Here is an 18,696-nt window from a genome sequence, read left to right on the forward strand (position 1 = left end):
TTGCACTTAAAGGCTTACAGCCTAAAAGGCCATAATCACGTTAAGTGACTTTTAAGCAGTTTATAAGTGCTTGTCAGGACAGAGCTTTTCTGTGGTACGGCGTGAGTCTACAACCCAGCAGCCTGCACAGCCTGCCTTAGAAAGTCTGATGGAAGGGGCCAACTAACACACCGGCTTGCTAAAATCTGACGTGCCAACCTACCCGTGGTTAGATTGGCGATACAAATACAGAAAGGTAACGAAAAGTTCCCTAAAGGTATGAGGAAAACAAACACAGACTGACAATTATTTCGCTTCAGATGCCAATTTTGTTTGGAGAGCGCGGACCAACAAACCCGCTCACGCCACTGTGCGCCGAGGGAAGCAAAGAACCGCTTACCGCATGTGGGGAACCTGCAGCTCTGCCACCTGCTGCCGGACTTACCTGCAGTTGGAGCGGGCCTAAGCCCGGCGTTGCTGCAGCAGCAGCTGCCATGGTAGTCGGGATCAGCTGAACGGGGTAGGGGTCACCTAAGTAAGAGAATAATAGAGGCGTCAGCACCTTTTATCTGCTCTCCACCTGCAAATTAAAGTCCTGCATTCACTCCTTCCAAAAGCCTTCTTTTGTGTGCCTTGTTGAGGCCTAATGAAAAGCTCTATTGTGCAGCCTTTTACTAACACTCTTTTCACAATTCTGGCTGAGAGAGAAATGTGAATAAAAGGCACAAGCAATTAAGGCGGAAACCTCATCCTTTTTCATGATGTATTTAGGGAAATGGAAAAAAAAGTGCACATTGATCAGAAGGCTGCACTTCAAAAAAAAAAGAAAAAGAAAAAAAAGAAGGAAGAAAGAAAGAAGATGGAGGTGCAGGACAAGAAAAGGAAAACAGTACAACCTTGATAAGATCACAGCATTAGAAGGGGACAAATTTACAAGCTTGTCTGTAACATGGAGTTAATCAAACTCTGGTCACTGTTAGTAAACCGAGCCTCACACAGATCAGGAGTGGCACTCCCCTCACTACCGGGTTTTCTTTTGTGTGAGAAAAAAGCCTTGCTTTGCACTTTCAGGGTTTGAGCCTGTAACAGGAAGAAGCATGTGGAGTACATCAGAGACAAGCCTGTGATATCCCCACACCAACTCCACCTCATGACTTGTGATTCAGTTTTGCTTTTGAGTGAAAACTGTTTTAGCTTTAGTAAGGGTTTTGCTGTACAGAGCAAGATAAAGGGAGCTAGTAAAAGCTTAAGCAAAAGTTGCAGGCATTTATAAAGGAATATCACCTGAGGTGGCAAAAATTAAGATGGAGACAGGCAAGTTTTAATGTTATGAAGCATTCACTACTTATTTATCCCATTTGTTAAAATAAACTTCATGCTAACTCCCCAACAAATCTGTTAATAAAACTGTTAAAAAAGTAAAACACACACACACAAAATGCTACATGCATCATATTGCTTCTCCAAATGATAAAATGTTTAAGTACTTTTCACTCAAACAAGGATCACCAGATCCTTGATTTCTGTTTGTCCCCATGTTCTGGTAGCATGCATGACTTCTGTAGCATTAAAAAAGTCACTTCAAAAGAGACTACAGAAAAGTGAAGATGTTTTATCAAGAAAATCTAGCTAAATATTTCAATACATTTTATTAGAGAGAGAGATTAAAACTTTTCCTCCTTTATTGTACTTTTTAAAAGTGAACTGGGGAAAAAGACAAATTAAGAAGGCAATGCAAGCTGTTCTGTACAATCATTAGCTATTACTGAATTAAAGTTATAATGGTATCAAACCTAAGTTACAGGACACAGAAAACAAAGGCAAAGAAATACACCTCGTGTTTTTAAAATGTTAGAAATAAGCCATGTTGGCGTATACTAGTTCAGGAAAACTGCTATTGTTTATTTTTTCCCTTTTATAAGGCTATGTTCTTTACAGAGGTCTTTTCATTCGCTGATTTTGATCTCCTGTTACAAATTAAATACTTTGACTTCTAGAGATGGAGGGCCAGAAAAAAACTAGGCTGGGAAAGCATTTTAACAGATACTTAACCTCAAAGAGCATGTCTACTTATATGTGAGAACATCTTAAATAATGCTTTGCTGACTGAAGCCTCACAGTCTTTCAATGCTACCTAGTGAAGCAATGGGAATCCAAAGTTTGACCCAAGCATCCTCATTCACAAAAGTCCCTGCACCAGCACCAGGCCACAGCTCTCTAATTTATTTATTTATCATTTTATTATTTTATGTATTTATTATCAATGGGCAGCAGATTCCCTGATTTGTGTTTGTTGTTGTTGTTGTTGTGGTTATTTGTTTGTTTTCCCAGAGGATGCCATTGCTTAATATTTTCTGCTTTCCTTTTGCTTTAACTGAGGTGTATACTTTCCATTTCATATCACAGATCGCATGAAAAATTTCTCTGACTTGAAATTTTCTCAGGAGTTATCCTGTGACCCAAGAAAGGGGCCTTAAATATATGAAGATGTGGAGAAGAAAGAGAGAAGAAAGATTTAACGTGAATGATGTTCAGCTGCTTCCACACCACTAGTAGCTCAAAGGCTAAGCCCAGTATCATTCTAAAAGACTCCTCTCTAGAAGAGGATGTTTTGTACAAGTACCAGCCATAAAAGAACATAAGACGATTACTTTCTCAAATGCAAAGAGAATAACACAGGAAACGATGCTCACTAGAATGTTATTTTACATTAAATTTACAGTTACAAGTTAATACATATTAAAACATACAAATTAAAAGATTAACTACTCCATGTGTAGTCCCATGTTCCCCATTTCTCTATACACATGTATAAGCCTCAGCCCAGTCTCCCACAACCTCATGCACAATTAATCAATCTCACTATTTTCAGCTCCCTAAACAGCCAGGCGGATTCTCATACCCTATCTGTTGCACTAATTCCTATTTTTTGTGATTCATTTCATAGTTAGTAGGCACAGTTAGTAGGCATGGTAGGCACTCATAAGATAAGATATATTGAAGTCCCCATGGTCATGCACATACAGTCACAACCACTGAATTTGGTGGCTTACGGGAATGCCTCCCTAGGCATCCTTAGCAATGGACTCCTAAGGGACAAGTCTAGAAAGCAAGTCCAGGAGCCTACAACACCAATACATGCTAATGTAGTTTTTCAGAGGTGTAATTCTAGGGAAAAACCTTAAATTCATCCTAAAAACTGATTTTAACTGTGTAGAACTAGGCTCTCCTGTCTACTAGGTAAGTTGTTTGTTAGTTCACTCTTCAATGGGTTTTGCATATTTCTGGCACTCCAAAATGTTTTTAATGAACAAAAATATAAATCAAATCTGAAAGGCTTCTGTAGTCCATCATGAATCTTTGCATCGTTACGCTTTGGGAACACCCTCTGCTATCTCATGCTTAACTTAGGGGTTTAGCATTTCTTCTTATGAAGAAAAATACACCCTGCCTGTGCTCCACATCTTTCACAAGTGCTATTTAAGCACAGTACATCCCTGTCACTGCTCCCACAGTACAGACACAGCAGCAGCAGCGATGGAGTTGGAAGAATGCACAATGACGAGCAGAGGCACCATCGGGGTTAGTGCTCCACTGTTCTTGCCCGCTACAAACATCTAACAAAAGATCACCTCTGTCTGGAGGAGCTCACCGTCCACAGGAGACAAAGCACAGAAGAGAGGAATATGCTATGCCTCATCCAAGGTCATGCAACTGCCCGGTGGAAAACCCACAGACAACTCCTGAGCCAGTGCCCTTCCAAGGGAAGGTTCCAGGTCCTATGTGAACGTGGAGGAGCACTCATATACTCACATCGCATAACGCAGGAGCAACTACTACCTCTCAAAGTACTAACAAAGGTTTCAAGTCTCCTCTGATAAATATGTATCTACTCACTCTTTGCTACTACTCTAGAATGTGGTATCTCTTTCTACTGTCCTTAATTTTTTTTCCCATATTAGACAAGGTTTTTTCTCGGCAGTTTTAGTTAATTCTGAAGTCTGGGAAATGTGTTTCATAACTATTTTGTTAATACTTCAGTAAATATCTTATTTTTAGATGTAAAAAGTCACTTTTTTTTTTTTTTTCCCAAGCTCTGGGAATATGTCGGGAATGTGAAGCAAGATACACAGTTATTAGAAATACCTATTTCCCAAGTTATTCACAAGCTTCTATCACTGAAAAGATCAATAAATTCTCAAACAATTATATTACATTTCAACTCACAAAATTCGCTGTTAATCCACTAATGCACACAGGCAGGAGTGTACCTCTCTGAATCTTTCAGCTATCAAAAGAAACATTTTGTGCATTTCTTTCATGTTCCATCTCTTATTCTGAGTGGCCTTTTCTTATAAAATAAGCATCAGAGAGTTTTGTTGCTGTTGTTTTTTCTTTAGCACAATATATGGTAAAATCTGGAGCAGGTCAAAGGCTGGGATTTTTATTGCAAGAACATGATAAAAATTATTTCATTAGCTGACAAATTCTTCTGTTATACATAGTCATTCCCCAGCTACCCTGTGACTTTACTTTGAAGAACATAATTAGTCAAGACTGACTACTTGAAAAGAGCACAGAAGTAAGTTTGTGCCAGTGATAAAGCTTGTAAAGAAGTGAATGGGATATGTCAGCCTGGATGAGCTGATGGGGTGTATTGGAGGTGTTGGTGCACACTGTAAGCAAAGGAGAATGCCATGGACCAGGCATGGCTTATGGAAGGAAGAAGGCAAAGCTCAACCCTCAATTCTGGGCCAATTCTCTATTTCTCTATCCTTCTTTTGGTCCGTCTTCCGCTAACATACCCAGAACTTCTTTCCCGATAATTTATGCACTGCAACTTCTTTCAATTTCAAATCACACCTTCATCCTTGCCCAAAATAATCTTCTAAGATTTTGCTTACAAGAGCGTTTTTCACAAAGTACATTCACTTTTAAACCACTCTTTCTATGAACCCTCCCCATCATTCTCCACTGAAAACAGTCTGTGAAATTAAGCTGTGGTACAGAGCCAAGTGGACATCATGTCCCAAAACACAAAATAACAACCCTGTGCTTAGGAACTTAATTTTCAACTGACTAGCTACCAAACTCACAGATATTAAATGATTTCCACGTTTCTAGAAGTACAACAGTGGCTCTTAAACCATTTATGTGTTTTGCAAAATTTTATCAAAGGAGTTTAGTAAGTTAAGAAAATTAATTTATTTTTTTTAAAGGGAAAAGAAAACATAGGAGCTAACATTATGTGTGTAGCACCATTCACCTAAACTCACAAGGCATTTTTGTATTCCTTTTTCTGTCACTCATCTCATTTATTCTCCTTCACGGTGTAATCCCCCCTAGTGTCTTGTCTCATCTCCTGACAGGCTGTAAGCTCTTCAGAGGAGGCACAATTGTCTTACTTGCTATATAAATCAAGTTACATGCTAATGTTAAATTATAATGTTTTGACAAGATTTTTAGGTTGAACCTGATTATATGAAACAATAGAACTCTCTGATTTTTTCCTGATTTTTTTCTTCTTTAAATAAAAAAGAAACCAGAAAAGGAGAAGAAGGGTTTTATTTCCCATGGTTTTTTTGGTTAATTTGATTTTTTTTTACTTATTGTTTTCCTCCTACCTCTCTTTCAGGGACAGCAAATGAAAAAAGTTGGAGGTCATGGAAGGAGAAGAAAAAAATAAAACAGTGGAAATAAAATAACAAGTATGAAACAAAAACAAATCCTTAAAGTATAATTTCCAAAACCAGAATGCTAGTCTAAATTCCATGAAAAATACCAGAATAAATATTTCCCTATAGTAGATTCTATTCAATGAAAAGGAATCTACATTATCTTCTCCCCATGTCTGACAAGCTCCAGAAAAAGCCACAGTAATTTTACACTCAATTTATTACTTAAGTATATTTATAATGATTTATCACAGCTGATGGGTAACTGACAGGTAAGCCACTGCATCTCTTCTCACCACTCATTCATCCTCATCCTCATCCTCATCCTCATCCTCATCCTCATCCTCATCCTCATCCTCATCCTCATCCTCACCCTCACCCTCACCCTCACCCTCACCCTCATCCTCATCACCACTTTCCTTTTTGTTTTCTGGTGTGGTGGTGAACATGGAAGTGAGAGTAATGGGAGGTTGTGAAAGACACAGGCAGTGGTCCCCAACTTCTGGCCCTAGGCACCGGAGATTTAGACAGTTAAGAAAGTATCAAGAAGATACCACTAGTGGTTTCCAAAAGGAAATCCAAATTGCCTGACTTCCTTTGAGGATATTTCTGGACAGCACTGAGCAACTACTACCTACAAGAGGTTAGCTTATGTTGTACTGTAGAGAAACAATTCGTCCTGTAGAAGAGGTGGCTTTGGAGGGATCTAAAAGCAGCCTCCCAATTCCTACAAGGAGGTCATCAAGAAGACAGAGCCAGGCTCCTCATGGCAGTGTTTGGCCAGAGGACACGACCCAACAGACATAAATTAAATCGAGAGAGGATCACATTTTCTCCATGAGGACAGTCTGACATTGAAACAGGCTCTCAAAATAAGGTGTGCTGTCTCTATCCTTGGATATTTTCTTGCACTGACTGCATAAAGCCCTGAGAGCCTAGTCTTATCTCATATACGACTCTGCTTTGAGCAGGAAGTTGGACTACAAAGACCTCCTGAGGTCCCTTCCAACCAGAATAATCTTATGATCCTATGATTCCCAGGGTGCCCAAATATTTGTTGTTAAACCTGTTGAATACATGATGCTTATTCAAAAGGTCTGAGTACTAAGGAAAGGCAATGTATTCCCACCAAGATTTGTATGTGCTCATAGATTTAAAAATCAGGATTTTATTTGGCAGCCCAACTAGGGATAATAGTGCTAAAACATCAGGTATCTGTTATAGTCTAGAAGCTGAGCTGAAACTATCAGCCTGTTTTCACACGACCATTATTTTGCTTGCCTGTTTTGTTTTTATTAGCATTATTGTGAGAAGCCACACATAGATGTAGGGGATATGGGATTCTTTCAGTTAGAAATAGTCTTTAGTGGTGTTGTTAGTTTTCGCAGTTTCAATGCCTTCCACTGCATTTGCAGCCTTACAGAAGTGACACATTCTCACGTATGTTAGAAGGCAAAGTTGTTACCAAAAATTCCTCATTCTTGCTGGTTCTATCCACAATGCTATTATTCTTTTCTTATCCTGGGGGGGACATGAGAGTTTAGTCATATGCTCAGTCTTTTCTGAGGCATAAACAGTAGCTCTGAAAGATGACTAGCATCTTTATAAAGAAGCTACAGTATGTGGTCTGCACAACACATGGTTCCTATTTTTGTCATTCTGATAAAAGCATAGCAATGTCAATATTTTTTCTTGTGATTTGGTGATTGTCAATGACCTGTATGTCAGCTGATACAGCTGACACAGTTAAGCCAGAAATTAGCGCTTAGTCTCTTCAGAAGCCAGACACATGGACACCAAGTACAAGAAAAATTATAAGACAGTCCACATGATACTCCATTAAACAATGAAACATGTGACTAACTAAAAAACAGAAATACATCAGCAAATTTCCCTTAGGAAGTTTATGGTATTTAACTCCTAAACATTAATTTTATTGTACTGTATGAGGAACCAATTAACTGAGTTTCATTTTTATCGGACAAGGAAATACTGTTCAGAACACAGATGAACAGTAAATTCAGCACATTTTAATTGTATTAGGCTTGGCTTGTTCATCTCACACATTTTTGCCAATTTTAAAAGGTAATTAGATATTTCATCAATACTTTTGTATGCATTATTTTACTTAGAACACTTCTAGCAGCAGTGAGCTGATATGTAAGAAACATACAATGTACCTATTGTATATTCACATTTTTCCCCCCTAATTGGATATGGTTGAAATAGTGATTAAAGTGCTTTCAGAAAGCCCCATGTTGATGACATTTGACTGGGAACACAATCTGATTTGTTACAACAAATTATTCACAGGGGAGAGGAGGAATGGGCAAGGAAAAACAGTTCTTGTTTCTAAAATCTGGCATATTTCCATAAAAATAACATAGGTATAACAGCAAACAAAGGGCTACCTGGAAGTTTTCATAAGAATTTCTGAATAACCTGGAAAATATATTTGGTCTAAATCCCACTTCAAGAACATTTTGAAATACAGTATTAGCAACTATTGTTTCCTGAGAAAAAAGAACAAATCCTAAAATCCCCATATAATTCAATTTCTTGCACACCTTGGCTTAGAAAACAAAGCGTGTTGTTCTTTACCCTCCAAAGAAGAAACTATCTGGCATTGTACAGCTTCAATCATATTGAAAAACCTCAACACCAACACACTGTGCCACACTATCATAAGAGGCTAGTCAACATTTCACGTCCTTTTAAAGGGTTCATCAAATGCTTAAAAGAAGCAATGGAGTGCACTTTCCAAAATAAATCTTACTTAGCACCATTAATTGGGGGGAACCCATCTTCTTTACGAAGTTTGTGCTATTCAGAGTCTCTTAGTAGAAAAATAATTGTAAATAATGCTGTAAATATGTAACCACAGAAGAGGCAGTGAGAAGCATTCTGTCTTTGTGCATTCTGCTGCTCACACTGGGTGAAGGATAACTGATTTACCACTGTTCCCAGCTTACTTCCTTCTTCCTTTTCTGTAAATAGTTCCCCAGAAGCAGCTTCCTTTGTTTTAACAAGTTTTTATTTCTTTCCCTTTGTTATATAGGAGACAATCTTACTGTAACGTTCCACACACAAACCTACGCATATGTGCATTCATAAAAGGATCATGCTAGCTACCACTAAGGAGCAGCCTCCTCTGAGGTGGAACTAGGCATTTTTTCAAGGGCACAATAGAAAATTTCTTGTCTTCTATTGCTTACACTGTTTTTATGTTTTCAACGCACTTCACAAATATTAATTAGCTCTAAATAAATTCTAATTATTTCTAAGAGTGGCCCTAGCAGATCTGTATCATCTGGTGTGAAATCTGACTTCAGTGAAGTCAACAGCAACGGCTTCTCAGACCGCAGTAGAGCTGACATTTTGGTCACCATTGTGAAGATGCTGGGAGGTGTGTATTATCTAAAAAGTATCACAAGTGGAGCTAAACTAGTAATAGCAGTAGTAACAAATGACAGGGTTAAACACTGCTGGCTGAGAAGAAATTAGAAGGGTTAAATGACCTGAGTCAATCTGCATAGTCTAAGTGTGGGAAAAACTTTGCTGTAGTTTGGGAAATGCAATTAACTGTCTCTGTTTCAACATCAGCTGAAATGGAAGGAGCTCACCTGCTGGTAAAAAACAATCTATTAATATACATAGGATACTGGGGTTAACTCTTAACAACTGCACATGGCAGAAGTCACTTAGTCAATACCCCACTTTGAAACATCAACATCAAAGACATTTCTGTTCTACATATATAATACTATGATATATATAGTATTAATGTATACTAATACTAAGAATACACTAATAATTAGCTAATAATGTATTATTAATACTATGTTATATATACTATATGTTATGTATAGTATTAATATTTACTAGATAAATATAAATATAAAAATATTAGACATTGTGTTAATAATAATATACAAAGAGGCTTGCATAAAAATTAAAATACTTAAATTCTGAATAGCACACAGTGATTAGATATGTAGCAAATAGGTAGGTAACTAGTATTTTTCTTGCTAATCACAAACAAAATAGACACATCACATACTTCCAACTTATTTTTCCTCACATGAAAAAATTATTTGGTTGTAAATAATAACATTTAATACTTTACACAACCAAGCAATTGCACCTAGGTGTGGAGGTCAAGAATCAATTGAAACCACAGACCATGAATCTTTTTCTTAAATAGAAATGTAATCCTAATAGAAATTCCTCCCTTTTTCTCTGCCAACTTTACCACTACACAATATGCCACAAAGAAAAAAGGGGAAGTGTCAACTTGTGTAAATTGTCTCTTACGTAATGCAAACCATCTGCTTAAAAAACAAAACAAAATGAAAAACCAAGCCACTCCCAAGCATGACCTGCTATGGAGAAAAAGAAAGAAAAGGAAATTTACTACATTGAATTGAAAGCCAAAGACCATAACCTGCCATGTAACCATGGAGAAAACATTTACCCATCTCCTCCCTGTATTTACCTAATGTTGCAAAATATTTTGAAAAGTATAAGTGAATAATTTGCTGTGTATATATTAGAGATTGATATTATTGTATTCTCTTCAGTATTTCAAGCTTCTAGAATATTTCCATTCAGATAGGAACCTAAGCAGATAAACCTCTCTTTTTCAATGAGAGTAGCTCTTACACAATGACGCCACCATTGAATCAGAAGATCCCTGAGTCAGGGAGACATCCCTGAGTCCAGAGACAGCTGGAATCTGTCAAAGTACACAGGTACAAAGTATCAGTATACTCTTCCTCTGTTCTTCTATTCTTCTTTAGGTGTTAGTCATTACAGGAATCTAAATGGACCCCTGCTATGACCTGCTATGGCTATTTTTGTGTTATTTACAGTCTCACCTTCAAAAAAGGAAGTATTTGTAGAGAAAACAGTACCCCTCCTTTCCACTGTCTCTGGTTAAGTCATTACTCAATTGGGAAACACTGGCTGAGGAATCCTACCACATACGCTCTCTAAAAGCACTGGAAGACATACATCTGACCCTCTTTTCCTCTAACATGGACAGGTGAACCAAGAAGTATTGAATAAATTAATTTGGTTTCATTATCTAAGCTGAACGAGACAAAAATAGCAGTATAAATAGGTATTCATCCTTTTTTCTCTTTCACAAACGTCAAGGCTTGATCACACATTCTCTTCCAGCTGCAGCTGTGCTGGATGAAGAGGCCACCATCTCCAACCACAGTCCCCTGCCAAAGGTTACCACTGTGACCAAGCTGCTTGCTTAATCACTTCCCAACATGTTTCCATCAAAATGAGCCAGCTTAGTTTAAGCAATTTTAACAGAATTTTAACTGCTATCCCAGTTTGGACAGGAGTTAGGGAGTGCTTAACCAAGAAGCTTGGCCAGTATGCCAGAAGTTAGAGGCACAGTGATGAGCAGCAGGAGGCGGTAAACTCTTTAGCCACGTGGCTTGCAGACAGAAGATGGCAGGTAACCCCGCCATGAGGTTTGACACATAGCACAACCAACTAGAGAGCTGGAGCGTCTTAGACGACATGCTGCTTAATTTGAGATACTCTTTTGGAGGTCTCATTTTACAAATGGACAGGGCACATAACAGTATAAATACTACGTCCCTTTCAAGATGTCCTCAACCCGATACCCATAATCAAGGTACTCAATGTCAGAAATTATTTACGAAAATATACATTATTTATCATGGCAATCTCCCCTTCCTTTTCCCCCAAATTTTCAAATCTCCCTTATATTGAGAAACACCATCTGGATTTCTCTAAGAACTGATTTTCATGGCTATTAGTTATTTGTGACTGGAACTGAATTGTCCCATGCAGATTTTAGTGTTCCTATGTGCAGGTTGTTAATGTTATTAAATAACAGAATCTCACTAGACAATTCCTATCAATCAACCACACAAGATAATTTTGAAAATCTATCAGTCCAGAAAAAAGGACAGATTTTCCAAAAGGCCTGTGAAGATGAAAGAGAGTCAGGTTATGCACTATGCACCTTATGCATTTTCATAAGGTACATGCAGCAAAACACACAATTGCAGTCAGCTAAAGATGCAGGTAGTGGGATCTTCAGAAGTACATAAGAAGGCTTTGTTTCCAAAAGTGAACTTAGTGAAAGTCAGGCATTTAATATGCTGAGAAGCTGAGCAAATCAATCTGCTCTAAGTTCTCTGATGCAGTGCTACACTGGTATCCACTTTATCTCATTTCAGGCTAGCATTGGTGACTGTACTGAAGTTCATAGTATAAATATTTGCTAAATATCCTTTAGATTTAGATCCTAGTGCCTTTTCAAATGAAGATGTAGTCTCATAAATCATTCAGGTACTTCAGAAAATTTTATCCAAACCTCTTTGGTTTACAATCTACCACATCTTTGCCAAGAGGCCTGATAAACAGAAGGGCAAACAGAGAAGTGGGAGAAATGTTTTAATGGCCTGTCAAAAACATTACTTGATGTGAACATGTTATAGTTTTAAGGCAGCTACTTTTTTTTTCATTGCTACAAGCTTTCTAGGTGTAGCTAAATCCGTATATGCTTTTGTTTACACTAAACTGTGAGTGAAAAGAAAAAATCCTTTGGACTACTTATCACTTTTCCTCAGCTTCTCAGTCAAATTCAGTCAAACATGCCGGGGAATCACCAAACACAGAGCTGTCTTTTTCCACTGGCTTCTGCTCAGTCCTAGACCTTGGCATCCTGTTAATTCCAAGCCTTACTGCCAGGAGCAGCAGCCACTTTGCTCTTTTTCATTTTCAAGGTTACACAAACATGTGATGTCATATGTACTTCATGGATGTGAGGTACTATATAAATGTCTTACAGTTAATGCACATGCAGTAAAAGGAAGGAAAAAAAACACCTCAACTCTTTCTATCCAAATCAGACTTCATTAACATGGAAGTGACTTGATCTGCCAGATATATCTAATAGGTGCCTTTCTTGACCTTTTCCAGGCCTACAGTTATGTTAGCATCATATCCAATGTGGCTTTCAGTTAAACATTCTGTAATGTGAATCACTGCTTCTTCCTTTTGAGAAAGAACGAGTGTGAAATCACTGGAAGAACTGAATGAGCCTATGCTTTGGCAGTGTAGCTGCTGAGGGATGTGAAGTGTTTTGAACGGTAATTTTCAGTAGTGGTCCCAGACTATAAAATATTAGGAAAACGCAGTTGTGGCCAAGCAACTCAAGTTCTCATTCAAGTACTGTATCTACAATGTTATGGGAACTGAAAGAAATCTCAAATTGTGGGCTAAGCAAGTTTAACTAAAGGAATCTTTTTACATTCTAATTTTGTGAAACTACTGCAGTGGCAAGTGCTGAGTAACTCAAAATAACCGATGAATTCATGGGTTAGTCAATGATGCAGATGGATACACTAACATGGACATAATAAAGCTAAGCACACACACTAGCGACAGAGAACAGTAGAGCAAGCAAATCCCAGATAACTCAGTAGGAGACCGATGTCAGAAGAGTTATACAAGCACAAATGCATGAAAATGAGACTATGAAATTCATCCTTTAGCTAAGTCTATTCATGGAAATGGAGATCCTCAGTTAATCTTTAACTTGTACTTGTTACCGTCTTGCAGACAGGAACATGAAATCCTATAGAAGGCTTAAATAAAATTTCCACCCCAAAAAACTGGGAGAGTGTAGAGAACAATACAAATCTCTCAAAGATTAAAAAAGTAGATGCTGTATTTTTTAGTGTTAGGCTCTCATAAATATAGTGTTAGTCCATCAAACTGAAAGGCATATGCTATCTTTGATCTCTGTGCAGAACCCCTGTTGAGATTAATGTGAGTTCTGTGTGAAGAATGAGACTAGAATAGGCCCTCAGTTCACAAATAGTAAGCAGGCTGCTTCAGGAAAAAAATGTGTTTTCTTACAGCAGTGTTGAAATTTATTGGGAAGTTTCAAATATCTTCTCTTCAGATCTACGTATGTTTGTGTGGTCATGAGCATTCACTTGTCAAAAAGATCTGTCAGAAAGAAGGTGCACAAATCTACTTCTTGTGTGAAATGTTTTGCTGTTACATTGAAACACATACTTATCTGACAAGCTTCTCTCATACAACACTGATTACTCCTGCCTTTTAAACTCATCTGGGCTAGAGAGGTGACACTTTTATACAGATTGGCATGAAAATGTGCCCTATACCCACTTCCAGCTAAAAAAGTCTACAGGACTTACTGCATCCCGCTTTGTAGCTGAAACCAGGAGGAAGAAGGAATCCTTGCTGAGCAGCTGCTGCTAGGGTTCGTTGGTCTGGAGGGAATACGGGAATCATTAATGGAGGCAGCTGACCCTGGACCTGCTGAACAGGAGAGGGAGAATCAAACGTGGAATTTTTTCTAGGGGAAAATGTTTGCTTACACGCTTTCTCTCACTTCTACTCTGTGAGGTCAGGTTTGAATATGCTCCTCCATAATATTCCAGTAGCATCAACTATTCAGCCTCATCTTAATTATCAAAACACTTCATATGAATCACATTAACCCAAAATAAATCAAAAGATTGCACTGACGCATACCTATATTCCAAGTAATTATTCCCCCCACAGTCCATAAACCTCAGCTCTATTTGACTACAGGGTGGGCTCTTCTTCTCTTCTATCACATTGTGCAACAGTATCTTTGTCTCAAATAGTAGCTTTCATCCTGACTGAGCCCAAACACAAAGATACAAATACACAGAAGTACAAATGTGTGCAAAAGTAATTTACAGCACAGTCAGTACTATTTTTCTGCCCATATATGTGAATTTATATGTACACGTGAAAAGACAAAGTCTCTGAGATGTTAAGAAAAAAGCTGAGACACTTTATTCACAAATATAACACTGCTATGTCTAAAGTGCTAGCTGTTCAACTTTGCACAGCAACCGTATACAACCATGGAAGCCAGGAAATGGAAAATATTATATTGTAAGTGGATACTGCAAAAGACTTAAGACATGCAGAAATTAGTCATCAAAACTGGAGGTTTGCCATGGCACAGCATCTAATACCATTGCTTTTACCAAGTTTTGCCAGAGGTTTTAATTAGTAGAACTGGACAACATCTTTGTACTTCATGCAGACGAGAAACAGAAAGTTCGCTAGATTAAACAATTAAATGGCTAGTTTTAATTAAAAAAAAAAAAACACACAAACAAAACACCACCATACTGACAAGTAAAACTTTATTTTCTGGAGATCAGTCAGTAGAGAATGACTCATATTTTAAGAGAGGTCATCTTAGATTTGTAATTGCACTTTAAAGCTGAAGCATTGGAAATATAGATCCATTACCACAGATTAAAAAAAAAAAAAAAAAAGTTTGTGGTCTGTAGCCTTAAGAAACAAGGAGAATTAGGGTGTTGGTAGATAAGTATTTTTAGCCAGAGGCATAAGAAGGTATTACTCCTTCCATTATTGCCTGCGTAGCAGAACTGGCAAAAGAGAATCTGTGTCAGCTCTTTGGCTGCCACAGCTCAGAGTACAGCATCTTAATTTAATTTTATTTTCATTTGATCTCCTGAAGATCCAGGAGATGTCTCAGTTCACCCAACACTGCTACAAAGCAGAAGAGTGATACGAAACTTGGGATGGTAACCTCTTAATTTATGCCAGGATCTGTCAACACCTATATGTGTGCTGCCTGTATCTTTATAGTCTGAAACAATTTGGAAGGATGAAGTTCAAGAGTGCGGTTGACGGAAATCCTTGCAGTGGGAGATTAAGATTGGGACTGAAATTGGAGTAGATGTGGCTCCATTCACTGAACTCAATCTATTTTTTGTTACTTCTGTACTCTGCTTCCTATTCTCATCCTCTTAACTATAAGGCATATGTACTTTAACTGGACTTCAGGAGATAAAAACATTTAAAACGTGACTTCTTCTCATAATCACTCAGTCACCCTAGAACTAACTGTCCAATATTTGCCTTTTTGTCTTTTTTTTTGCCTTTTTTTTTAAAGACAAAGTAACTGTATTCTTTTAGAACAAAAATGAACAGCCGTGTGGAATTTTTGCATAGTACTCTTCTTCGGCAAAAAGCCACAGAACTTTTTTTTTAGATGGTTTCCAAGGATGAAAGTGACTTTGCCAAGCAAAGAAGCTTCAAAACAGGACTCAAAAACACTAATAGAAAGACAGATGGTTCTACTAAGAGATTTGCTGCCAAAAAAAATGTTAAAAAAAAGTGAAAAAAATGGAGTGATGTTATTGAAGCTGACTGCAAAGTTCTCTGATGACTGCAAATACTCTTGTCCCACTGCAAGTGTTAACTCTGCCTCCAGGGCTAATATAACTAAAGCACCACACACACACAAATTGTCATTGCCAAGCCCACAATGTAGCACAAGTCTGCACTTGATTCCAAGTGACTGCCAAATACACGAGCAAAACACCACACTGAAAAATTCCCGTTTAGGAAAACATTTACCAGGAAAATGCCCTTTCTTCTTAAACCTGACTGTTGCAATTCTTTTTTTTCTTTTTTTTTCAAATCACTGTTCCCCTTTGTCTCTCCACAGGGCCTTTAGATCCACTAATTTCAATGACACAAACACAGTTGTGTTAAGGAGGTAAGGACTGTAGAGTGATGAGGATGGTTTGCATGGATACAGAAATAACGCAGTCAAAACAATGTGATTTTCATTCCAGGATGGAATGTATGTAGCACCACTCAAACAGCTACACTTCATTTTCTCCTAAATACAAATAAGTGCAATTATGATTTTATTTTAATCCGATTACCTGACACAATACAATACAAATTACTCTTCACTTTTATGGCTCATTTAACTACCACATTTTAACTTTTGTATGTTTATTATTATTACCTAGAATTGCTAGGATACAACTGTTTCAAGTGGCACAGAATACAGGCCCTTCCGAGTTTTATGCAAAGGGTATTTTCCTTTTGTTGCTGTTGTTGTTGTTTTTTTAGCTATTACTACATCAATTAACAGCTCTCACAAAAGTTTTGTTTTGCTACGTTGTTTGCATACTTTCCAAAGTTTTCTCGACAATAATTTCTTCATTTCTAATTTCAATGTAATGGACTACAAACCAGAGCTATTTTCAGCCCTTCCAATTTGTTCTGCTACTGGACAAATATATGTACACAAAATACTAACACATCTTTAACAGTAAAAAAATGAATAGTCAAGATTGTCCACTTGCCAGTCTCTCTAAGTGATTGATTATCTCTTCTTAACTGTAATTGTAATTTCCTGAACGATTGTAATTTAAATCTCAATAGATTTAATGGGCTACAACCTCACCTTGTAACTTCTTACATACTTTGTCATATTAGTCTGGATGATGCAGATACGATCTCCCAAGGGCCTATTTTTTTCACTACACATATTATTGTCCCAATGTCAACTGAACACACAGTTCCCTGCTCTTTCTCTCAATTTTAATGCAATCACCACATATGTGATTAACCAGAAGTACTCTTGGGCTGCACAACAAACTGCAGATGTGTGTTATGCACAGAAAAGGAATATGACATAAAGGAAATAGCAAAGAAATGAACAGAATGTCATGAGAGTTGTAGTTCTCCACAAAGTCAGTTCACCGCTCAGGGAATTCGTACTTTCATTCACATATCTCTGACAAATAATTTGAAGCAAGAGAGAAGCCCATGCTGCAAGGAAGGAAGGAAGACCATACCACTTGACATTTAGGTTTTGAGAAATATTTCCCTTAAGTAAGTGGTTAAACGAGTTCAAACAGGCCAAGAGAGCAAAGCTTCTCTTATTTATAATGAGGAGAGCAAGTCATCTTCTGTTATGGCAAAATACTTTAGGAGTGGCAGAAATTGAAACCAAGTTTTAACTGGAGCCCAAACCAGTATCAGGGACCCTTCATACTCATCACTGAAAATACAAAAGAGACTAGCCCTAAAGAACTTAACAATGAAAAAAACAGTATGAGCATGTGACAAGTTATTAATACTGTATTTACGGTGCAAGGAGTTGCCTGTAAAGACTTTCAGTTTGGGGAAATGCTTCTCTGAATCTTTACTTGTTTTGATGCCTTTCAAAATCTGACCTTAAATGACTTACTCTTAGCAAAAGAAATTTGTTATTAAACTTGGAATATATTTAAGATGTGGAAACCTAGGCCAGTATCTTCACAGATCTATGCGTTTCCTTTATGACCTGACCATAACAAATGCACTCACATAAATAAGTGCATTCAGTGCAGCTAATGCCAGATTCCCACCATTCCTGGTTTCATTATAAGCGTAATACTTCTGTTTAAATTTTGGTCTCTTACCTACTTTTAGGGACATACTATGGTTACCACAGCTACCTAAGCACTAAGCAGTATGTTTTTAACAGCTACCCCTACTGTTTGTTACTAGCTCCTGCTGTGACTTATATAAATTTAGATTGCAAACACTTGACAATTGCAGTTCTACTCCATTTTCTGTAAAATGCCACATGCACTTTGGGTCATTATATAAATAGCTGCAAATACAAAATAGTTTGACAAAACAATAAGGTTGCAAAGGTAAGCATTCAAGGCTTAGGAAATACCAGAATCAGGATAGCTTGCGTGACCTTATTTTGGCCCATTATGCCCAAGCATCCTGACACAGTCTTTCATTAGAAGTTCTCAGTTTTTCCCCTCACGTGATTCTTGCTTAATCCAGCAGGCTCACAATACTTCTCAAGTAACAAACCCATACTTTCAACAAACCTAAGCCCCTAACATAGCAGCTACTGTTAGTTTTATTTGTTTTATCCTTATACACGTCTACCAATTTAATTTCCATATTTGCTCGTTACATATTTATTAGCATAAACTTTTGTATAAGTTTTCCTCTCTCCAAGGTAAATAGTTCAATACAGCTCCTGGCATCCATGTGTAACACTTTACACTGAGGGGTAAATACTGATCTTCCACCCACCTCTAGTTCCTCAGAAGCAATTCTATCAATTTCAGTGAGACTGGTGACGGAGTAACAAATTACTCAGTGTGAATAAGACGGCTGCAAAAAGCAACACTCCCTT

At 37.6% G+C, this 18,696-nt stretch overlaps 1 protein-coding gene across 19 annotated transcripts in view; it reads right to left on the bottom strand.

Moving 5' to 3' along the window:
- SOX5 (SRY-box transcription factor 5) overlaps positions 1-18,696 on the bottom strand; it is a 569,059-nt gene that overhangs the window by 89,734 nt on the left and 460,629 nt on the right. For 11 of the 19 annotated variants that reach the window (XM_083818460.1, XM_083818476.1, XM_083818463.1 and 8 more), the window contains 2 exons: positions 13,874-13,997; positions 425-510 (listed from right to left, as the gene is read on the bottom strand). In XM_083818460.1, the coding sequence (XP_083674586.1) occupies positions 425-510; positions 13,874-13,997 (210 nt within the window). The remainder of the gene's footprint in view (positions 1-424; positions 511-13,873; positions 13,998-18,696) is intronic. The other 8 variants (XM_083818461.1, XM_083818459.1, XM_083818469.1 and 5 more) reach the window with 1 other exon arrangement.

This window comes from Anser anser (assembly GCF_964211835.1).
Source record: "Anser anser genome assembly, chromosome: 1".
NCBI classification, from domain to species: Eukaryota; Metazoa; Chordata; class Aves; order Anseriformes; family Anatidae; genus Anser; species Anser anser.